General features: G+C 43.8%; 1 protein-coding gene across 2 annotated transcripts in view; it reads right to left on the reverse strand.

The window, feature by feature from the left end:
* Nucleotides 1-18,208, reverse strand: part of SLC4A5 (solute carrier family 4 member 5) — a 706,789-nt gene that overhangs the window by 247,483 nt on the left and 441,098 nt on the right. For both annotated transcript variants that reach the window (XM_069214106.1, XM_069214105.1), the window contains 2 exons: nucleotides 4,787-4,927; nucleotides 3,726-3,900 (listed from right to left, as the gene is read on the reverse strand). In XM_069214106.1, the coding sequence (XP_069070207.1) occupies nucleotides 3,726-3,900; nucleotides 4,787-4,927 (316 nt within the window). The remainder of the gene's footprint in view (nucleotides 1-3,725; nucleotides 3,901-4,786; nucleotides 4,928-18,208) is intronic.

Consider the following 18,208-nt stretch of genomic DNA (forward strand, 5'->3'; position numbering starts at 1 on the left):
TAAAGTAGTAAAGATTTGCCTTACCAGAGTCCAGTCCTCCTGCTACTCCTGCGAGGCCCTCAGGATGCAGTATTGCCAGCACTTGCTCCTCCCATGTTGTTAGTTGTGGGGGAGGAGGTGAGGGTCCACCGCCAGTCCTCTGTACAGCAACCTGGTGTCTGGAGACAACTGAACGCACCTTCCCCCGTAGGTCGTTCCACCTCTTCCTGATGTCCTCCTGTGTTCTTGGATGCTGTCCCACTGCGTTGACCCTGTCGACAATTCTCCGCCCGAGCTCCATCTTCCTTGGAATGGAGGTGTGCTGCACCTGTGCTCCTAATAGCTGCGGCTCTACCCGGACGATTTCCTCCACCATGACCCTGAGCTCCTCCTCAGAGAACCTGGGGTGGCGTTGAGGTGCCATGATGTGGTGTGGGTGATGTGTGAGGTGGTGTGTGTTGTGATGTGTGAGGGGATGTGTTGGTGTGTGTTGTTTGAGGTGTGTGGATGCTGTGTAAGTGGTGGTGCTGTGTGTCTGTGGATGCTGGTGTTGATTAAGGTAGTGTCTCTCTCTGGCCTGCTTTCAAATTTCTGGTAGTAAGGGTTTGTGGGTAATGTGGGTGTGTGTTTTATATTGGATTGGGTGTGTGGGTGTGGTGTGTGTATGTGTATCAGGTGTGTGTATTTCGAATTGTCCAATATGGTGGTGTTTTGTATATGTGTGTGTATTTTGAGCACGGCTGTGTGTACCGCCAATGGTTTACCGCTGATGAAAGACTGCCGGGTTGATTCGTGGGTCATGATAGTGTGGCCGTATTCTTGTTGGCGTGACTGTGTCGGTTTTGCTATCGCCAGTTTATCACTGACCTTTGGTGTGGCGGACTTGTGTGGGTGTCTGTATTGTGGTGGATTCCGAACTGTGGGTTGTAATACCTGTGGCGGAAGTTCACGGCTGCAGCGGTATGTTGCCGGTCTTCTGCACGGCGGTAAGCAGGATTTACCGCCAAGGTTGTAATGAGGGCCATAATGTATGCACGGGGGCAATCCAGCACTAGGAGGCCCTCAAAAATGGTGCAGTGAAATTTAAAAGATTTCACAGAACCATTTTTTGTGTCATTTTTTAATCTAGTGTATCAAAGCACCATAATAGCGTAAAAAATGTGGATGCTATTGTGCTAATGACCACCATGGTGAGCCATATTATAAATATGGCGCAACCATGGTGTCGTTAGGTGCCGGTAAGGGGGGTGCAAGAAAAGTAATGCATCATAGCTGATGCACCACTTTTTCCTAAATATGGGCCTTTGTTCAATATATAGACAAGTAGATCCTATACTTAACCTTCTATGGGAAGCACACCCTCTAACATGCATGGCCTTTGGCCCTTGCAGCCAACCTCCATGGCCTGTCAAACCCTCACTGTGCACAGCCTTTGGCTGTACATGTTGTGACGTTCGCTACAGGGCCTGCGGTCAACACTTCGTAGGTAGCCAATGCCCAGCCACAAACGCCTGTTGGCTATGCACAACATGGAATTGACTGCTGGGCCCAGGCCCTGTGCCCAATGCCCCGCAGGCAGCCAATTCCCCACACATCCCCTACCACACATCTTTCTTATTTTTATAAATATATTTGGTACCAATGTACTCCTGCAATACCATCAAGCTCCAGTCCCCCGTACCGTAAAACATTGCAAGCTCCAGTTTGTGAAGTTTGCATTTCTCTTGCGGCACCATCTGGCCTGGATCCAGTAATAGTACCGCAGTAATCATGGGAAGAAAAAACATATTTATTTTACATTTTGGCTTTTGGCATGGTCTCTCTGGGTCCCTCATGAGTACCACAGGATGAAAGTACACCTAACCTTCCCCTTTATATGCTAATTTTTAAACTAAAATTAGGACATGGGAACTGAGTCCTGTAATTTCGGCTGAAACAGTTTTCGTGAGAATGCAGCTAATCACATCACACAGTCATGCAGGACTGAAGGAAGCAACAACAAAAAAAGCCCCATCAGCCATACAAAATGCTCCTTTTTTTAAATTTGTGGTAACACAGGAGTACGTTGTACTCCTGTGGGACCAACCATCCAGATATCATTATATTGTTAACCTAATTTCTTGAAAATGGATGAACCAATTTACACCAAATCACAAAAAGAATACTTTCTGATTAATGCAGCTTTCTGCTAAAATTTGTGCAGTTCAGTCCAGTCATTTATATTCTATCTTTTCCCAAACTGGAAATTCATTTGGGAAATTGCTTTGGAAAAATACATCTTGGGTTCCCTCCATTTTCTCAGCCACCAGATGACAAATCACCCCAAAACGTCCCAGGAAGGAGCTGAAATGGATACACTTTGTATTTGGAAAGTTTAGTGAAGATTTCTGAAACAGCACCAAAATTCTTAGCAAAAAACCCTCTCATGCTCTTCTTTTGAAAGCTATGACCTAACTATACTACCACTGTGTAAAAAATAAATATAAATATATGTGGGTGTGTGTGTGTTTTATATAATGTCATGTAAACTAAATAATAACTTACCTGTGTGGTAAATTACTGCAATGTAAAGTACCCACAAAGGGCCTGCATGGTACTTACCTGCGTGGTAAAAACTGTCTGGTAAATATGCTCTGCTGGTAAACAATGTGAGGTAAAGGTAATATACCCACAAACACAGCTCATGGTTGTCAAAGTCTCTGGTTTAGTTGTGTAAACACAACCGCCCCTTGATTGTGGGAAGAATAGTTGGCATTTGTGGTAACATGCATGGCAACCTCCTGGCAAGTGCTTCCAATAACAAATAACATAGGAACTCGTTGCACCTCCATAAAGTCTGGTTGTGGGGTATGTTCAACTCTGCAAGAAAGTCCTTAACAAAAACATTTATTTGCAACACAAATTGTTTGTGGGTGGCATACCTTTGAAACTTAGTATCAGCTCATATAAATATTTCAGGTTCAGACAAGCTCATTATGGCCCCAATGGGGACCTCCAGAAAAAGCCCAAACTACTCACAAGATGGTGGTCTTTTTCCTCATAAAATTGTAGTCTTTGGAAGGAGCACAGATTGCCCACAAAATGATAGCTCTAAGTACTGGATCAGCCTCCCCACACATTAACTTGAATGTGGATGGTAGTTGGCTCCCAAAGTAAGGAAAACAATTGATTTTGTAGTAGAAGCTCGTGTGAAATAGTGCTTGGGGTATGACATTTACGTTATCCATAGTCAGAAAATGACCACCAGAAAGTGTATAGCAAACTTAATTTGAAATCTAATTCGCACACAAGGAAACATGCTAAACGAAATTATGAATGCTAAATTTATAAGACAATAGGTGCAAAAGTTAAGAATGCTACTAGTTTTTAAAAGACAAAGGAAGCCGGGGTGCACAAAATTTACCTAAATGTTCTCACATGTAATCCCAGGCAAAACATTCTGGTATGTTAGGGACATTCTTAGAGAGGGTCGGGATCTCACTGGATATGGTGTTAACACAGCAAGGTGAGAATTCCAAAAGTTGGGGTTGGACATCAGCGGATCAGCGAGCCAATATGTTAACTTTGTTTAGACATAATTTGATATAGATTATAAAAACATTTTCTTTACATTTATAATTAGCCAAGAGGGAATGCTGAAATGATTGACTTTAATCCTAACCACATTTAAAAATGAAAGTTGTACCAAGGGATTCTGAATATATTAATTGAAATAAATAAAGTAGAACAGTCAAAGAGAGTCATACCTGGTAGTTGTCTGTTGCATCCCCGAGCAATCCACCAAATGTAATTGCATTTGTAATGCATCCAAGATAAATAAAGAGAATAGCTGAAATAGACTGGATATGAAATGCTTCATAAAAATCACTTGGAAACCAGGGCAGTTTCCTCTTGATATCTAAATAGAGGCCACCACAGAACCTAAATTAGACAAGAAATAAATGATTTGAAATTAAATGGCCTGTTCACACTTACATACTACATACTTTACATTCTTTGCTTTGTTAAATGGAAGAAAAAAGTTAATAAAAATATAAACAGTCATGACCAATTTAAATTTCCTACAGATTAGCAACACTGTTTGCACTTACTTTTGAGTTGGTCCATTACAGATTGTTTATTGAGACAAGCAAAATAAAAGTATGTATATTTTTTTGCATGGGTTGTACATTAACACAAGATACTTTAGGCCCTATTCACAAAGGTAAATTCAATCGTAAACGTAGGTTTACAACCAAATTTACATCTTTTTTGCACTTTTCAGGAATTGACAAAGGGATTTCTGGTGGGCATAAGACAATTTACATGTGGGGAGGTCTTTGTCATGAGTGTGGAGTTCTCCTTATCTGGAAATTCCACACTCGGGAAAGTGGGTGTTCCAATATGTGGTTAGCGTTCGAAGTTTGTGAAAGTCCACAAACATGGCCACTTGTCATCATTCACAAGCTACTCTCATTTTTCTTCCCAAACTCAAAAGAGCTGGATTTTTTATGCAGCGGAGGGAGAGCAGAATATGAGAATGTTTCACCCTAGATTCGGTGAGTTTGTTGAGGAAGGCATTTCTCGATGGTGAAAAATATTTTCGACGCGGGGAATCATAAGTACACTGTTATAGCCAAATGTAAGGTCTGCCCACATCTAGAACAGGCAGGCAGACCACTTCATTGGCAGGGAATTCCTGTCCATCAACATATAAATAAGACCCTAAATCTTTTGTTGTACAATGCAGTTGCATAATCCGGTCACTTTCAGTATTTGAATTGGGTCTCATCTACAATTGCAGGTGTTTTCTAGAACATTTCTTTACCTTCCTGTGTATGTCAGTTCTTCACCGATCTCATGAGCTGCTGGCATCTCATTATCTTCACTTCCTCCGCCTCCACTCCCTCCTCCACCTCCAGCGGACCCATTCATTTGCCCTGCTTCATTTACAGAAAAATTTGATTTTCTGAAAAAAGAAAATGTAAAATATTTTTGTACATTTATGATGTCCTTGCTGTGACTCAAAGCCCTAAGCACATACAAGTATGCAGTACATCCTCCATACAATGATACTGTATGCAGGAGCTTTGTCAGCTAATTGCAGCAAAAGAGAGTTAAAACAGACAAATAAGATAAACATGTTCATATCACACATATAGTAAGAAAAATGTTGGACTTTTCCTAGTGACAACTTTTCATCATGGGCTTACATTGTTATCAAATATGAAGATTTGAAACAGGTAACCAGAGAGACGATATAGCACATTAACTGATAGTGTTTTAAATTGCATTGAAGAATGTATATCGGTAGTAAATATCCCAAGTGCTACAATGTCATGCTTTACCAAGAATTCATAGAATTCAGGGTTTCTGTGTTCTTCTGACCTGCATCTCTCTCTGAGGAACCTCTTTCCCATGATCTTCAAACTGGACACTTGTCAACTCTTTACGATCAATCACCATCTTTTGATAATTTTTTAAAGATCTTATTACAAATTTTGTTTACATGTTTCTCATTACTATTTCCACTTAATTTCCCCTTTTAGCCAGCAGGTACTTGTTTTGGGTCCAAAGTGTCTTTGGCTACTTAGGTAGTAAAGCTTTCTTCTGAGAATTCCAGTCAGTTGTATTTGAATCTGTTGATGTAGTTTCAGACGCTCATAATCACTTTTAAATGATTAATCTAATGTTGGTCCCCATGTAACCCTTATGTTGTGACTTTAAAACACAATAGTTCAGTTCACCTACACAGCACTATCTTATGGATAGTTTAAGATGATGATAGTCATAGGATGATAGACCCTCACCTATCTATTGTGCCATGCTTCATCATAGGACCCTCCATTTAACACCTGAAGGCAAACTGCATGGAGCTAAGTTGTGATATACTTGGGGTATATTGTATGCTAAGACACTATGGTCCTCATTATGACTCTGACAGTCTCAAAGTGAGACCGCCAAAGCCACAGGTGCCAGAAGACCGCCAGTGCTGGAAATCTTCCACCCGCCATAATATGGTTATTGCCGGATTTCCACCACACTTAGGGCGGAAATCCAGCAGTACCCATGCTGGTGGTTGAAGCCCATGGGTGGTGCCCGGTAGGACGCCGCCAACCATATTTGCACCATACAGATGGCCTGGCCTGTCCTGCTGGTGGGGCGCTACTGGCAGTAGCAGCGCCCCTTCCCGTTCTTTGCTGGACGACCTCCTCGCCGGACAAGGTAAGTCGAGCATCCCACATGGGAGGTGAGTGGGAGGGTGGGGGATGTTGTGTGTGAGTGTGTGGTGTCTGCGTGTGTGTATGAATGTGTACGTGTGTGTATGGGTCTGTGAGTGTTGTGGTGTATGTGTGGTTGTATGCATGTGAGTGAATGTGTGTATGAATGTTACAGTGAGTGCGTGTCTGCATGTCAGTCTTTATGAGTGTGAGCATGTTAGTGTGGATGCGTGTGACTATATGTGAGTGAATGCGTGTATGGATGTGTGTGAGTGAAGGCGTGCATGGATGAGTGTGAGTGAATGCGTGTATGGATGAGTATGAGTGAATGCGTGTATGGAAGTTGTGGTGAAGGGGTGTATGTGTGGTGCATGTGGGTGTGTGTGTGCATGATTGCGGGGAGGGGGTGGGTGGATGGGGGCTGGGGCACTGTGTCTCTAGGGGGTGGAGGGTTGGGGGTGCATGGCGCTGCGACTCTAGGGTGGTGGGGAGTCATGTGATTGCTGGGGGATGTGGGACCTATGTATCGGTGACAGGGAAGGAATTCCCTGTCACCGTTAGCCCTACCGCCATGGTTTTCATGGCGGTGCTACCGCTGAGGAAATCATAGCAGTAGGCCGACTCATTATACCTCCGGTGGTCTTGTGTGGACCGCAGGGTCGGAGATGCACATCTCCGGCCCAGCGATTCACACCGCCATAGCCATATGAGTCGAGATGTGGTGGGTTGGCAGCTGCCAACCTGCCACACTCATAATGTGGAGGTATACACTGCCAGCCTGTTGCGGTGATACCGCCACATTAACCCTGGTGGTCAGAAGACCACCAGGGTCAAAATGAGGGCCTATATGAAGGGAAATATGTAAAGAAGATAATTAGAAAGGGGTAAAACTGTGTGAAAGTTGACCACTGACTAGAGAAATGCTATTCATGCCCCATCAAGAAGATTAAACACAGATGAGTGTGCATGTCAGACCATGCATGTGTTGCACATCAGCCTGTTTCAGCACTTTGTATACATTTAGCACTCTCATCAGGCCTGGTTTCCACCTTCAAAAATGATACACTCATCAGTAACTCTAAAGATATGGAACATCCATGCTGCTGCAACAGTATACAAGAGTACATATTAGTAGCTTGTATTAAGAATGGCGGTGTGATAGCATACTCACATTTGAGTGAGTGAAAGGTGCCCTGCTCCCATTGAATTATCTTATAGGCAATACAGACTCAATATTAAATGGGTATAAAAACCTCAGAGGAGCACTTGTGTTCTAATTGTGTATGACTGTAACTATGGTTGGTGCACTTACTTATGAATTGGTGATAACATCTACTTCGTAATATTATAACAACAGTGCTTACCTAAATGTATGTGTAGGGAATTGGGTTACTGGTTAAGGGGGATGAAATCTTACTCAAGCAGCAACGACAATTCTTGTCAGGGTGAAACACAAGCAGACCCCAAATTAATCTGTGCTCAAACCTCTGGTAGCCGAGCACAAAAACAGTTAGGAGTAACTGAGAGGCAATGTCTAAAGTATTTATGCAACGTTGAGAGATCCTGCATCAAGGATGTGTCATGCAGCAGCAGTTTCAATGAGCTGTGATGTGAGGTCCTACATCATTGTTGGGTGCCTGTGGTTCCAAATTTGGCATTGAGGATGCATTGTGCAGTGGCAGTTCCGAAGGTCAGTGGGCCGTGATGAGAGGTCATGTGTCGGGGATGCATCATGCAGCAATGGTTCCGGCAAGGAGCTGATAGGAGATGCACTGTGCTAGTTCGGTTCTACTCAAAGGACCATGGCTTGGCTTGCAGAGCACCTTCAGGTCCATTTCAAAGTATCCAGGACTGGGGTAGCACCACTTAGAGGGGTAGGACTCACACCAGACAGAATCTTGGTGCTGGGTTAAAGGTGGTTGGAGCCTTTTCTGTCCCTGAGACTCTGATCAGAATGCCAGCCATCTAGCTCTTGGAGATACTCTAGTGGTCCTGGTTTCAAGATGCAGATCCAGTCCTTTTCACTCAGGCATGAGGGCAGCAAGGCAGTAAAGTAGTAGTCTTTGTTGCAGAGCAGCACAGCAGTCCTTTTGAGTCTTCCACAGGTGTAGAGGTATATTGGAGAATTGGGTCTCTGGGTCCAGTATTAATACCTGGTGCTAGCTTTGAAGTAGAAGGAGGTCATGGAGGTTTTCAGTCCCCGAGATGTTTTGAATTTCCTGCCTCCCTGTCCTCGATCCAGCTTGTCTGAGGGCACAAAAGACTAGTGTCAAACCCTTTGTGAGTGTGCTTAAGAGGCTTTGTGATATATTAGTGTTGTAGGTGGTAGCTTCTCCCCGCTGTCAAGTCAGAGATACCCATTCTGCCAAAAGCTATTCCTCCTTTATCTCACGGTGTGGGAGCAATACACAAAGAGCAACCATCAGCTATGTCTAGAAATGTGATCCAGGATACAGGCTGCAGGCAGCATTTGTTTAGGACAAGAAAATGCCAACTTTCTAAAAGTGGAATTTTCAGAATGGTGACTTAAAATCCTTCTGTACCATTGTTAACGTTGAAATGTTACTAATGAATATGCATGTATTCTGGACATTGAATTTGCATAGAAAATGAGTCAATGTAGAGAAATAATGCACTCATTTGAAATTGCACCTACTTGAGTGGTTGCCAATTTTCACAAGGTGTACTTATTAATAGCTTATTAATGTAAAATGTTGAGCTCATGTTTGGATTGATGTAGTGGTATGTTGTATTTAAGGTTATGTATTAGGTATTTGCTTTATTAATCATAGGCCTTAAATTAACGAAGGCTTGGTCTCAGTTGCATGGCCTGATATCTAGCTGCATTGCTTAGGCGAATTATAAAATGGCTGCTAAGAGAATTAAATTGTGATTTTCCACTGTGTTGACCAAATGCCAGCAACTAGAATTGTTTCACATGAGAACTGCTTACTAGAATATGCTGTACTAGCTAAGGATACATTGTATAACTTAATGTGTGTAAAGACAACCTTCCCAGGAGCAGACAATGGATGCACTGACTGGAGCACAAGCTGATACAATATTGATACCTGACAAGCCCAACTATGGGAACAGGAGAAAAGGAGCCAATCATTGACGTGAACTGTGCATTAGTAAATTCTTGGATTTGGGGTTCTACTTTCATTGGACTAAATGTAAATGTATGGTCCTTTGACCAATGGCCATGTGGGAAGTAGTTTTAGGACATTTTACTTAGCCAGACTGCACAGAGAGGAGATGAGCCATTATTTTCTTGACCATCCTCAGAGGAGACATGCTTAACTGTCCTTAACTTTGTTGCCTAGCAGCGGTGTTCTGTATGTCTATTCTTGAGACATTTCTATTCTGAACTTTAATGCTGAATTCCGATGGCATGCTGACCGAACTGATGCCTAATTGACGAAGACTGTCACATCTTGCTGAACCATACTGAAGCAAGGTATAATACGATGTTATTGTGATTGTTATGTCTATTTGCTTTTGTCCCTAGGTACCAACCGCTACTTTTGATAGGGCCGTAGTTAGATTTTTTTTCTCCCAATTTTTGTTGACTAAATAATTTTGCACAAAATCCAAAAATGCTGTTCTAATCTGAAGGTTAGTTAGGGAACTCACTGATGATACTCACTACATGAAATAACAGTTGATGTCTTTTCTTTGCTAAATCTAAATGTATGCCATTTCTTTTGCGCAGTTATTCTTGCTATTGATTTGTACTGTAACCTTAGAATATGTAGTTGTCCAAGCTTTGATTAAATTGCGATTTTTAGGCAATTTGGGCAGCCAGTATTGTTTTTGTATGTTTACCATTTGCTTTTGAGACTAAGGGGGTCATTACAACCCTGGCGGACGCTGTTAAAGAGGCGGTAAGACCGCCAACATGCTGGCGGTCTTTTTTTGTGCATTATGATCATGGCGGTTACCGCCATGGTCATCCGCCGCTTCTCCGTTCCGGCCACCAGGGCGGAGACGACCGCTGGGCTGGAGACCTGGGTCTCCATCCCAGCGGCCGTGAGAATACCACCGCCGGTATTTTGACCCGGCTTACCGCCGTGGATTTCCAGCGGTAGGAACCGCCATGAAAACGATGGCGGTAAGCACTATCAGTGCCAGGGAATTCTTTCCCTGGCACTGATAGGGGTCTCCTCCACCCCCCACCCCCACCCGAGTCCTTCTCCTACACCCCCCACCACCCCTGCCACCCCTCAAAGGTGGCAGGGCACCCCTCCCCACCCTGACCCCTGACATTACCTTACACATACACACCCGACACGCAGGCAGGCACCACCAACACACATACACGCACACACACCGACATACATGCCAACATCCACACACACGGTCAGACAGGTACACCCACATTCAAACATTCACGCACACATCCATACAGACATACACGCACTCATTTCCAAAACACGCAACACCCCCGCAAGCATACACACACTCACCCCCCCTACATACACAGACGCACACCCCCATGCACGCACACAACACACAACGACCCCCTAACACCCTCCCCTAACGGACGATCGACTTACCTGTTCCGTCGATCCGCCGGGAGGGGACGGGAGCCATGGGGGCAGCTCCGCCGACACCACACCGCCAAAAGAACACCGCCGCGCAGAATCACAGGACGTGATTAGCTAGGCGGTGTTCTGTTGGCATGTCGGTGGAGGTGGAGCAACCTCCACTTCCCCGCCGACCGCAAGTATGGCTGTTGGCGGCTCTCCGTTGGAAAAACGACAGAGGGCAGCCAACGGTCATAATACACCGAGCGGCAAACTGCCACTACTGGCGGTCTTCCGCACGGCGGTCCCTCAGCGGTCTTGTTAAAAGACCGCCGAGGTTGTAATGACCCCCTAAGTTACTTGATATTAGCATTTTTAATATGGGGAAATAAACATTCTAATTTTTACATAAAGGTGTGGTTATTCATGGCCGAGAGGTCATGGTGTGTGGAAATTATTGACTCCTATTGATTATTGATGTTATTGATTGCTACTGCTATTGATTTGTATTGGTACTGGTTACATGGTTGGAACTACTCGAAGCACAGTCAAAAGGAGGTCCATTGACCTACAAACGCGTCCCCTTATAAATTAACCAAATAAGGTCAGATGCGCTAAGACCATTAAACAGGGTTTTTACAACTTCTTCAGACAACAAACTCGTAAGTCCTACTTGCTTCCAAATAAAGGCTATCCCTCAGTAAATGCAATAAGGTAACCCAATGTTATCTTATGGGAGAGGTAGGCCTTGCAGTAGAGAAAAATGCATTTGGAAGTTTTTCATTACCAAGATATATAAAACCTGAAAAAGTACATGTCTAACGTTTTAAGTGAACTACACCCTGTCCTGTGCGTTGTTTAGGGCCTACCCTAAGATTGACTTCGATGTATTAAAAAGGAATGTTTAGGCCCTGAAGAAAGGTTTATTTTGGCAGGCCAAATGGCAGTTTAAAACTGCACACACAGGTTGCAATGGCAGGCCTGACACATGTTTACAAAGCTACTTAAGTGGGTAGAGCAATGTGTGTTGTAGGTCTACTAGTAGCATTTAATGTACAGCCCCTGGGTACATGTAGTACAACTTTACTAGGGACCTAGAAGTAAATTAAATGTGCCAATTGGGTGTAGGCTAATGTTACCATGTGTAGGGAGAGAGCACAAGAACTATAGCACTTGTTATCAGTGGTAAAGTGTGCAGAGTCCTAATGCCCCAGAGGGATTGAAGTAAAACCTTTTGGAGAACCACACCAAGGAGGTCAGCTCCAGCATTATGTCATTCAATTTTGGTGTTTAAAAATGGACAACAACTAGCATCCCTGCGAAGTGGGCCCTAAAAGACCAACAACTGCTGAATGATGTAACCAGTTGTAGTCTTTCTCTCCACTTCAGTTAAATGTTAAAGGCATTTCATTCTCAAGTTGCTATTCCCTATGTCCGCACTGGAATTTTCTGGTAATTTGTACTCTATTCTCTAAGATGTACAAGAAAGGGAGACTATTCCATTCTTCAGTATTTGAAGCTGACGTTTTTAAGTAGCTCTTTCTGTCAAATGTATCAGCTGGGAGCGTCTTGAAAACCAAGTTGGTAGTCTCATATTTACAGGACCATTTTTTTATTGCTGACACTTATGTCCAAATAAATTAAAAATGTAATTTTAGCAACCATTGTACTCTCTTGATTACAAATCTTCACGTCTTGTAGGAAACTGAATTAAAATATGTAAATCCGTTTGTCTTTTGAATGCAAAAAGATGAGGACAAGCTGCTAAAAATATTCAGCATTAACATGTAGACTAAAAACCGGTGTGATCCTAGTAACACCACTTTCACCCCGTGATGTTCAATGATACATTTCCTAAACAACAGAGATGGAGGTACTTTCAAAGTTCCACATCTTATTCATTTATTCATAGTTTAATCCCTTAATATTTAAACTCAGTTTTTTTCCATCAATATTTCTTTTCAGGCAAATTTATGTTACAACCTTCAACAGAACTGACTACACTAACAATCCAGCAGACGTTTCGAAACAGCATAGAGCTCTTTCAAGTCTAATTCATCTGTGATTAAACGGAGATCCAAGGATTTTGACCACTATTGTTTCAAGTCCAATTATAGTGTACTGGTTGATAAGATGATGTACGATATGTATAATTTATATATTATTTATGGTATTTGGGTCATATGTAAAAATGGATTAGGTAAATGAAGTGTAGCGAAAACCAAGGGTAATGTTGTAGAAATATATAACAAGCTAAGAATAAGGAGTCTCCTGTTATGAATAAAATGGAGACTGAACAATGCACTGGCGCATCTTCTACAGGTCCATTTGGTTGTATTTTAGAAAAGGTGAAGAAGTTTAACAAACAAACTAGGCAAGGTAAGATAAAAGAGGCAGAATGGATCTATGGAAAGTAAACATGTTTTATACTTCTTTGACATCTGGCCCAATAACGATGTGGGGCTCATATGACCGACCTCTAAGTCCAGGTACATTTCTTGAATTCCACCAGGTTATTCACGGATCCTCATGGGTTAAGATCTTCTAATACAGAATCTGTTGGTTTTTAGAAGTGGCCAATCTGCTTTTAAAGTTTTAAAAACGCGTTCACCCAAGTAAAATGAATATTTTTCATATGTTGTGTGGTTATAGCTAATACCAACGTGATTTGCCGCTTGTAAGCTAAAACCCCGACTGCTAAAAATGCTTAGCTCAATTTAAATTCCTATGCATCCAAGTGAAGATGTCAGTGGAGTCTTTGAGTGTAAGTAGCCAGGTCTCTGTAGAACGACCCCACTTACGAGTTAAAATAAAATGAAACACTGTAAGATAGATTATTATACAACATAACTGAGTTGGAGGAAAAACACCACTTCAGCAGTACTAAGTGCATAATGGCATGTTTTTGAAAATGTGTAATGTCAGAATAGTGTTTGTATTTTAATAGAGAGGAAATCCTGCCTATGATATGCAAAAGATGCTAATTAAATAACAAGTTTCATGATTGCCCAGTGACGTTATGGATATGAATTTACAAACATCCTTTAGGGAACATTCATCACACCTTTTCCGTTTTTGCCTGTTTGAAAAAATTAAAACTTGGAGGAAGGAGCAAGTAGCTCCGATATTAATAGTGAATGTTTGCGAAAGCCATTGAATCGACATCCATCCTTGTACTAATTTGCTCTTTAATTATTGGTTGAAATGTACTTCTCTAAAGGAAAATACTGCTATATTACAGTTTATGGTTTAATACTGGCACTGATAAAAAACCACTGACCCCTCCTCCTGGCGCTACTCAGCAAGATACTAAGGCAAAGAGGTCTAGATTTACTAAGGCTTACAGCTGCTGCATAACAACATATGGTAATTACTATCTAGCACATAAAGTGGTCGGTACTGGAAAGGTACTTTTGGACATGTCCCTACATAGGGGATTTCCCTGAAACCTTTTGCTTTTTCCTCCCAGTTTTTTGCTAATTCTCTTTGTGTAACATTGGCACTCTAGGCCCTTTCTCACTGTACTGCAGTGGGAAAGTGCACACACCTTTCCAACACATGCCAGTAAGGGGCGCTTACATAATTGAATGAGATGCTGTACCCAGGAGTGTCCTCTAAAAATGTACACTGCGTACCCGGGGTGGGTAGAGCCCCGGTTACTAGCGGAATGCTGCACAGTGTGCCACCCACCAGATTAGCCTGTCAGCCATGTATCAGGCCTGCCACTTTAGGCCTGGGGATGCGCAGTTGCGCTGGTGCTTGGGGTGGCATTTCTTACTTCCTTGCCAACCCTATTTGGGCCTTACAGTACCCCTAGAGCACCCCCTGAAGGGCAGAGCCGGTGGTAGGTGGAAGGCAGGGCAGGTACACAAAGGTGTTTTATGCCCAGGTAGTGAAGAACACCCACGTGGTTTTCCCCACCTAAGAGATTGGCTCTTTCTATAGGTTTTGCTGATTCTCTTTTAGTGACCTTGGGGCACCGGGCACTTCCCACTGTAAGCACAGTGTGGAAATATGAGCACCCTTCTTACATATGTTAAGAAGTCGTGCTAACCAGTGTGTGCTGAGCCTGCCATTGCAGACCACTGTGTGCGTGCTTGCACAATAGTGTTTTAACATGTGTCCAGCCTGCCATTGCAGGCCTGCGTGTTCGGGCTTGCACAATGGTGTTCTAACATGTGTTCAGCCTGCCATTGTAGGCATGTGGTTGCGCACTTGCACTGTTGTGGTTTAATATGTGTCCAGCCTGCCATTGCAGTCGTGTGTGCGCACACTTGCACAATGGTGTTCTAACATGTGTCCTGCCTGCCAATGCAGGCCTGTGTGTGCGGGCTTCCACAATGGTGTTTTAACATATGTTCAGCCTGCCATTTCAGGCCCGTGTGTGCGTCCTTGCACAATGGTGTTTTAACGTGTCCAGCCTGCCATTGCAGGCCAGTATGTGCCCACTTGCATCAAGGGCATTTCTAAGCGTTGGGAAGAATAACTAGGTCTGTTCTCACTACCTTCGAGGATTGCTCTCCCCATGAGCTATCAAGGGGGAGTGATTGAAATCACTCGCATCTGCAATAGTGGGTTGAAGTGGAGCAGCCTCATGATGTTTCCTATCACTGGATTCACAGTGATAAACCTCTTCCTATGGTAAGCGTGGTTTCGTCATTAATTGTTTAGAAATGCCACTTCTGGAAAGTGGGCATTTCTCTGCTGTAAAGAGCATTGTGTGCCTTTCTGCCTGGCTCCAGTCAACACTGGAGGTTGGAGGAGCACGCCTGTGCATTTCCCAGTGATCACCATAAACAATGGGCACTAAGAATTTTGCCTGGAGACCAGATTGCCTGAAGCTGAGCCCCAAAAGCATTGCCCCATATAAGGAGTGTGATCCCCTGCATCATGGGGCCTCAGCACACATAAGTATCTTGTTGGTTGTGAACGGATTCACCGGTTGCGAGTCCCCGCGTGGACCGTTTCATTGATTATGATGCATCTCTCTCATGCCTCACACTGACTGCATGCCCATTGGGTGTTTTGTCTGATTCACAGGTTGCGACCCTCAGAGGTGGAGGCATAATTGTAGTGGTGACTTATTCTACCTTGTGCAGCACTAGTGAACTTGTGCCTTTGTTTGGCACCGTAACTGTCTGGTGTGACCCGTATCAATGTGCACAAGGCATTGTGCCTCATTTCTAGGGAGGTACTGAATTTGCATCTTTTCAATTGTGTGTAATTGGAACTGTCTGGTGCTACTCGTATAAATGTGTATCAGGCATTGTGCCTCACTTCTCTGGAGGCACGTGAGTGGTAACTCTTCATCGTAAGTGATCGGAACTGTCTGGTGCAACCTGTATCAATGCACACTAGGCGTTGTGCCTCATTTCCAGGGAGGCAAGGGATTCGTAACTGTTCATGGTGTGTGACCAGAACTGTCTAGTGCTATGTGCTGCAGTGCATAGAACAGTTTGACTAGGATGAAAAATTTGTACTATGAACTGGGTACACTTCTGACACAAATCCTATGCTAGAGAGAGAACACTTGCTTCTGCACCAAAGTGTTGCTGTGTGTCACGTGAGGCAGTCTTGTAGGAGTTCCTGTGCAGAGTGTGACAGCAGCAGTAGGCCAAACATAGTAGATAACAGTCTATGCTATGTTTTTCCTCAAGTCCGGTTCAGTCAACATAGTTGCTCTGCTGTGGTGCATGAACAATTAGTAAATTTGGGTCAAAGTAATTTTAGACTTATGCCCTAGGGATCTAGCCCTGGACCCTTGTGGGGGTTCAGGACCTGTGGGTGAGTGTCTAGGCTAAGTTGTGTTCTTGTTTGTTGCTTAGATTGATGGACTGAATCACATTGTATTGTGTGGTAGCATGCAGTGGTGCCTGTCTTTCAGCAGTGAATTAATGTTGACATTGTATTGGCTGGTTTGTACACATTGTTTGAGGCAACTTTTCTCAACTCAGCCCCTAATTTGCCCCTTCTTTTTGCTGCTTTGCCTTTTTTCCTTTTCCTTGCAGCCAAGGCCCCTTATCTCTAGGTCTCACATTGTATGCCTTCTAAGCAAGTCTCCTTCTCTTTGGTAGTTTTCACAGCTCCACAGCCCAATCCAAACCACTCATATGATTGCCACATTCCCAGCTGGATCCCGCAACACACAGACATTTTAGACTGTTGCTCTACAAATCAAGGTTGGAACATTTGCTGATAGTGGGTATGTGTCATGGCTAAGTGTGTGCTTGTTTGGTGAGCGTGCTGATTGATCTGTTCACACTGTCGTGTGCAATAATGTGCTGCGCTCCATGAGTTACAATATTGATGTAATGCTCACCATGCTTAAATTGTCTCAGAATGTTCTGCCAAATTTTCACCACTGCTGACAATGTTCCCCAATATCATTCCGAATTATCCCTCCAATCACCTGCCCTTTACCCCTTTTCCCTCAGCAGTAAATCATCTTTCTTGGTGCTTTTTCCAGCTCCAAAGGCCATGCATTCCTGGATCTTGTGACTTCAGCCTTCCTCATGAGTATTTTTACTTGCCTACTTAAACTGTCCTCCCAGTGAGTGCAGAACAGTGTCTCAATGAAGGGTGGACAGGAGAAGGGTCATGTTAGAGATTGAGTCTCTAGATGCAGAGGCATGCACCCTGTCCAAATAGGGACCACAGTCCTAGTCAGAGTAAGTAAGATACACCCCATACTCTGGTAGCTTGGCACAGAGCAGTCAGGCATTACATTAAGAGGCAATATGTAAAGTATTTGTGCAAGTCTTAAGCACAGTAAGATAGTGAAATACAACAGAAAAAGACTCCACACCAGGTTAGAAACATAGAGAATATTTATCAGTGTAATGCCTGATGAAAACGACAAAAATCCAATAAGTAGAAGTTGAAATATGAATTTTTAAAGATTATGGGGGTCATGACGACCTCGGCGGTCTTTTCGCAAGACCGCTGAGGTACCGCCGTGCTGAAGATCGCCAGTGGTGGCGGTCTTCCGCGCTGCGTATTATGACCGCTGGCAGCCCGCCGTCCTTTTGCGTACGGAAAGCCGCCAGCAGCCATACTGGCGGACGGCAGGAAAGTGGAGGTTGCTCAACCTCCACCGCCACGTCAACAGAACACCGCCCACTAACTCACACCCCATGGTACGGTGTGGCGGTGTTCTGGTGGCGGAGCTGCCCCCATGGATCCCATCCCCTCCCGGAGGATCAAAGGACAATGTAAGTTGATCGTCTGTTAGGGAAGGGGGTGGGGGGGTGTTGTGTGTTGTGTGCGTGCATGGGGGTGTGCGTGTGGGAGTGTAGAGGGGGTGAGTGAGTGAGTGTATGCATGCAGGGGGTGTTGTCTGTATGGGAAATGTGTGCGGGTCAGACGGTGTGCATGTCTGTGTGTATGTGTGCGGATATGTGTTGTCGAGGTGTATGTGTGCATGTAGGGGTGTGTATATGTGCATGTTGGGGGTGTGTGCGTGTAGGGGTGTGTATATGTGCATGTTCGGGGTGGGGAGGG

The sequence above is a fragment of the Pleurodeles waltl genome, chromosome 11, assembly GCF_031143425.1.
Source record: "Pleurodeles waltl isolate 20211129_DDA chromosome 11, aPleWal1.hap1.20221129, whole genome shotgun sequence".
Taxonomy (NCBI): domain Eukaryota; kingdom Metazoa; phylum Chordata; class Amphibia; order Caudata; family Salamandridae; genus Pleurodeles; species Pleurodeles waltl.